This window comes from Populus nigra, chromosome 11 (genome assembly GCF_951802175.1).
Source record: "Populus nigra chromosome 11, ddPopNigr1.1, whole genome shotgun sequence".
NCBI lineage: Eukaryota > Viridiplantae > Streptophyta > Magnoliopsida > Malpighiales > Salicaceae > Populus > Populus nigra.
The window spans coordinates 4,323,741-4,330,032 of NC_084862.1; the positions used below are offsets into that span (position 1 = coordinate 4,323,741).

Below are 6,292 nucleotides of genomic sequence, written 5' to 3' on the forward strand. Positions count from 1 at the left end.
AAGAAACAGACCGAGAGAAGAGAGGGAAGGGAAGAAAAGAAAAAAAAGAAGAAGACCGAACCATAGGAAAAAGAAGGGGAAAGTTGGAAACGGGTAAAAAATTGAAAAAAAAAAAGGAGCACCGCCGGACATTCGGAGCAGCCGCAGCGCCGCTGGACACCGCCACCGGCCTCCACCGCAGCATCAGCAACGCGGCCGCCTCCTCCTCCAGGTAACCCTTCTTCTCTTTCATTTCCTGCATTCTTTTTTTTCTTTCTTTCACTGCATGCAGAACGACTAGCGTTCTGCATGCAGGGGTGGGGGGAAAATAATTCCCCCCGCCCGTTTTGGGTGGCTGGGCCAGGCGGATCCTGGCCCAGCCCTGCCTTCTGGGTCGGGCCTGGCCCAGAAGGCAGCATTAGTATTTTTGGGCCGATGTCGGCCCAATCCATTTTTTGGGCCGAAATCGGCCCAAACACCTTTAGGGCTGACTCCGGCCCAGCCCAGTTGGTTGGGCCGGCCCAGCCCGGTTTAATATAATATATATTATATTATATATTATATATATATATTATATATATATATAAATAAAAAAAAAGGATTTGAGAAAATTCTGCAAAAATTATTAAAAAATATGTTTCTTTTTTCTGTAATTTTATTATTGTATTTTGACCAATATTGGCTTGTATTTTTATACTGTAAAGATACAAATCCGGTATTAAAATACCCGGTTTTCGTCAAAGCGTCAAAGATTTTCAAAAAAAAAATGTCTTTTGCTTTCTAAAAAATTTCCTAAATATCTTTAAAAATATTTGTGATTTTTCTACATATTTTCACCAAAATGGATTAATATTTGGTTGTATTTTTGTACTGTAAGAATACAAACCCGGTATTAAAGTACCCGATTTGCGTCAAAACAAAAAAATATACATAATTAAAAAAATGTTTTGTTTTAAAATACGGCCTAGTCTCTCCAATATATATATATATAAATATTACAACATCATATTTTTCATACAACAAAGAAAATTTTAAAATGATATATGTATTAGCATGCATTTTGGCTTTAATAACCAGTTTATTCAAGCCATGAGAACTAGGCCAATATTTCAAAAATTCTAAAAAAATCTTTTTGTTTTATTTTTTAGATATGGGATTATGAATTTATACACAAAACTTTTTCCTGATATTAAATATGTTTTTTTATCATAGACATTAGCATGGTTAGGTTTTACCCGATAAGATAAGGACCTCCTTATTGAGGAGGACTTTTCTTGAACCATAGATGGACCAACAACTAGGAAACACAACGGGACCTTGATTTTATCAGACAAACAAACAAAGCAGCTTACCTTAGGTAGGGCGTATTTGGGGTGCTAAAACCTTCCCTTTACGCAACCAGTCCCCGTGCCCGATCTCTGAGGCCAGTTAGGGTTCCTAGTGACCAAAATACTAGGTGGCGACTCCCACACCATTTTTTTATTAAGAGACAAAGAACTCCTTGTCTCTCCATATTTACCAGATAGATATATCCATCCCCCTATACCCACCATGAGGGTGGACGATCGCCGCGACGTCGCGCACCCCGCGACACACACCATGAGGGTGGACGATCGCCGCGACGTCGCGCACCCCGCGACAGTTTTTTTTCCAATTTAGTGGCTAGTTAGTTCTACGTTGAAATAATTGAAAACTGGGAATATAAATTCAGGCTTACTTGAAATTATAGTATGAGTTTGGAGTCCTGATTTGATTTTTTTATTAAAAAAAAATTAAAGCATTAATAATTAATATCACGTGATAGACAAGAGCAAATTAGACGGTGCTTGTCAACCAACCTCCATTAATGGGTAATGGGTTGACTTGAGCTTGAGGAACTGGCTGAGCAATGCTGTTTCTGTGGGGAACAATCCGTAAGCTCTCATTTTGTCCACGTCTATTCTTATAATTTCAAAATTTCAATATTTTACCCTTCTAATTTTCTAAGAGTTCCAATGTTATTCATAACTTTTTAAATTTGGTTTATGAGTTAATTTTTATATAGGTTTCTAAGTACTTTTTATAAAATATTATAACACACACACACACACCCATATATATATATATATATATGGACTTGAGAGGAAATTAAAATAAATGATAGAAAAGTCAGAGATAATAAAATGTAAATAAGAAAAAATAGTTTTTATTTAGCTAGGAAGTAGTAGTAAAGGGCAAAGGAAACATTAGAATTACGAGGGTAACATTGAAAAATCCAGGCTATAAAAGTATGAGAGTAAAATATTGATAATTCTATAAGGGTAAATATATCGTTTACCCTGAAAAATTGATGCTCTGATTTGACGATAATATCCCTGTGATAATAAATAGCTAATTACTCAACAACCATCATATCTTGTTTTCATGATCTTTGTACTTAATATATATCTAAAATTGAAAACAAGATAAACACAGATTGATAAATAACTTTATAAAGCTTTGCTTTTGATTTTTTATTTCATTCAAGTAATTAAATTTAAAATTAACAATAGAATCCAGAGCTGAAAAACATCTGAATTCTATAAAAATAAAAATAAAAATAAAAAAGATGCATAAGAAATTAAAACGGATTTAGTATAATTGATGGATCCGTTAACTCCTCCTGATTCCTTCAAAATGGAGACAATGGTTGACTTAGAAATGACGTCATTTGTGACGAATTTAGGCTATACGCGTGGGTTTAAAGTCTAATCTCCTCGACCTTTCCAGATATTGCTTTGTGGGCGAGAAGCTTTAAAGTTCATCAACACGTTTTTTAGCCAAAGACCAAGTAAGATACTCTTCTCCATAAAATTTCTAGAGCCTCATGTTTCTCTCCAAATGTCCATTCCACCTTCCTCTCGCCCAACTTGGATCTGCCGAAGCTTCAAAAGCAACGCCCACTTGTAAGCCTAGAAACTAAAAAATATATATTTATCGTCACTCTTACCTTGAAGATTTTGACTTTAGAGTAGATATTATATTTTGGCTTTGACTTCGTACTTCCTCAACCTATATAAGGACTCCAGCGTTTCTTTATCTTACAGGCTCTCTTGAGCGTTTCAAGGAAGTTTGAAGTACTCACAAATACGTGTAAAACCCATAAAGAATCAAAGGAAAGGAAAGGAAAGGATGAGTGGTAGCAGCGGCGGCAGCAGCAGCAGCAGCAGCAGGATAATAGATCAAGAAAGTGGAGCAAGTGCAGCTCAAAGGAAATTCAAGGGAGCAAGAAGGCGAAAATGGGGCAAGTGGGTGTCTGAAATAAGGATCCCTGGGAAGCAAGAACGACTTTGGTTAGGTTCTTATTCTACACCCGAGGCAGCTGCGGTGGCTCATGACATAGCTTCTTATTGTTTACGTGGGCCTTCTTCGTTAGAGAGTCTGAATTTCCCCCTAATGTTGCCTGCAAGTGTAAGAGAAGACATGTCACCCAAGTCCATACAGAAAGCTGCGTCGGATGCTGGGATGGCAATCGATGCTCAGATGATACTGAACAGGTCGCTCCAAAACGAGGTCAAGGTTGGACCTGAGAATGTTGCAATTAATCATGGGCCAGAGACACAGTTATGGGAACCTGCAGCAGGTGGTGGTGATGATAGTAGTAATCGTTGCGAGAATTGGCATGAAAACAATATCGGAACGAGAGTAGGGGACGATTTAAACATCTCCATTGAAGATTATCTCATGTAGTTTAGGCTTTGAGACCATGTTTTATGTGATCTAATTCACTTATGTGTGTGTATGTGTATACCCAGTGATATATCATTAAGATGGAAATCGGAAGGTTATGAGATAGCGGTGTAATACATTACGCCGGCTAGCTACATTTTTTCTAGTTTGTGTCATAATTAACTTCTTACACATATCAAGATCTTCAAGAACGGTAGACAGGGAAATTGAATCATCAAGGTTATGGCTGTAAAACAACAGTCGACAATAGCTGCAGACTGTTTTTGATTCGTCGTGGTTTCAAATTTCCAACCCACTAGCATGCACGTGTCTTCATGACTAAAAAATAGGCAAGTTTATGTCTTGTCATGTATTGACTGCAAATATACACTTTTGACTGATGCGATAGATAATTCAGGAATACCATTATACCAAAGGCGACCGCCTCATTTTACCGAAGAGGGAGTTCTTCGAATCACTGCACCACAGATGGTAACATTACGAACTGTTTATGCATATGGACAAACCCTTTAACAATGCTTACGTGCCTTTGGCTGTGTTTGATTTGATTTAACAATGCTTATCATTTCTGACATTTTCATTTTTAGCTGTGTTTGATTCTAGTTGCGACAGTAATTATAATTATTTTCTCAACTCTAAAACAGAATAGTTTCAAGAATGATGTGGGTTTTATAAATAAAAATTCTTAAAATATATATATATAAAAATTATTTTTATTATATAGTACATCAAAACGATTTCAAAATATAAAAAAATAATTAAAATTTTTATAAAACCTTAGCGCGTGAATAATGTTCTCGATAATAAATTTTTGTTATCAAAATGCATTTGAGAACAATAAAAAAAAAGAATTATTATGAATTGTGCTTCATGATTTATTTCAATTTATTTTGTATAGAGTTATAACAATTATAGAAAAAAATACTAATATTAGGTTGATGCTGGGGTTTTTGAGCATCTGTTTTTTTTATCATATTATAAAATAAGAAATGATTAAAAAAACATAATTATTAAGAATTAGACTTCATGATTTATTTCAATTTATTTTTTATGAGATTATTGTGGTCTTAAAAAATATCATGATATTGAGTTGGTGCTTGATTTTACAAGTATCTATTTTATTATTATTATATAATTAAATAAAAATACTTTTTAAAAATAAAAGAGTTATTAAATTGAATGAAGTTTATAACCCATATCGTAGGTTTAGCGAATTAATTTAGGTTGACCCAGTTTGGTCTAATGAGTTGTTGTCATAATATTTTGTTAAACAAGATGTCATTTTAAATGTTTTTAAAGTCTAACCATATATATATATATATATATATATATATATATATATATATATATATATATATATGTTTAATAAGTGAAATCTTGGATAATCTTAACCCTAAGTTTAAGTCCGCTCATTTCTATAAATTATAGCTTATTGTAGTTGTGGTGATTAAATACCGAAGTTATTTGATTAGAAGAACTGTTGTTATAAAAGTTGTGTTTACTACGAGAAAAAAACTCAAAAAAAAAACTCAAAAAGTTACAAAATAGAGATAAAAAGAAAAGAAAGGAAAACTAGATTTTAAGCTTTTGATATAAAACCACAGATTCTATAGTTTTGGATTGAAAAAGCTGAGAGAACCCATCTTGTCCTTGAAGCTAAACGAGTAGTTGATACTTCGGGAGTGATTGGGAAGTGGATTTCCATCGTGTTTTTAAAATTTTAATTTTTTTATTTAAAATAAAAAGTTTTATATTTTTAAATTATTTTGATATGTTAATATTAAAAATAATTTTAAAAAAATAAAAAAAATTATTATAATATATTTCTAAATAAAAAATACTTTAAACTGTTTTTAAATAAGTCTTTCCCAGTCTAATTTTTTATCCTAACATTCGGGTAGTGGGATTCTATCAAATAAATATATATAAATTTCTTGATGTTAAAATTAATGCACAATGTTGAATTTCTAACTGTAGAAAAAGTGTTTGCGAAATAAGTTTCAAAGCATGAATTTTCCTCTTCCTTTAGAATTTCTTTTCTGTCTTCAAGCGGAAAATCTGCTTTCCATTCCTTGATTGTAATTGAATCAAATCACATCAACGATATATATATATATATATATATATATATATATATATATATATATATATATATATATATATATATATATATCCTAAGACCAGTTCAAAGTCGAAATATTAAAATTGCTTAAATAAGCAATTATTGAGTGGCTTACGGGTTATTGAAAAATCATAGTACGGACAGATCTCGATTCTGCGTGCTCATCATAATAAATAATTAAGTTTTAGGATTAAGTTTGATAATATATATGGGGTTTATAATAATTAAAGTGGAGATAAGTTTTAAATAGAGTTTAATAATATTTATATTGTATTTATTATTAATTGGATAAAGTAATTATTTAAAAAAACTAATTTATTTAAATTAATATATTTAATTTAATATTTAGTGAGTTCGATTATTAAATTATCACCCTTACATGTCCCTATTATAGTATAATACTCAATCAATTTATTTCATAAAATTTGTGAGATGTGATAAGTTTGTTATAACTCTTTCTTGTTATAATAATAATAATTAAAT

The 6,292-nt window shown here is 32.1% G+C and overlaps 1 protein-coding gene and 1 non-coding gene across 2 annotated transcripts; both read left to right on the forward strand.

Moving 5' to 3' along the window:
• The first annotated feature begins 332 nt into the window (after window positions 1-332).
• Window positions 333-460, forward strand: LOC133668863 (small nucleolar RNA SNORA5). The gene has a single exon (XR_009833817.1). It is a non-coding gene; the product is annotated as a small nucleolar RNA SNORA5 (small nucleolar RNA).
• Window positions 461-2,794: 2,334 nt separating this feature from the next.
• LOC133706325 (ethylene-responsive transcription factor ERF020) lies at window positions 2,795-3,832 on the forward strand. Its single transcript, XM_062131829.1, has one exon. The coding sequence runs from the start codon at window positions 3,130-3,132 to the stop codon at window positions 3,685-3,687; it is 558 nt and encodes a 185-aa protein (XP_061987813.1). The 5' UTR covers window positions 2,795-3,129; the 3' UTR covers window positions 3,688-3,832.
• Window positions 3,833-6,292: the final 2,460 nt, after the last annotated feature.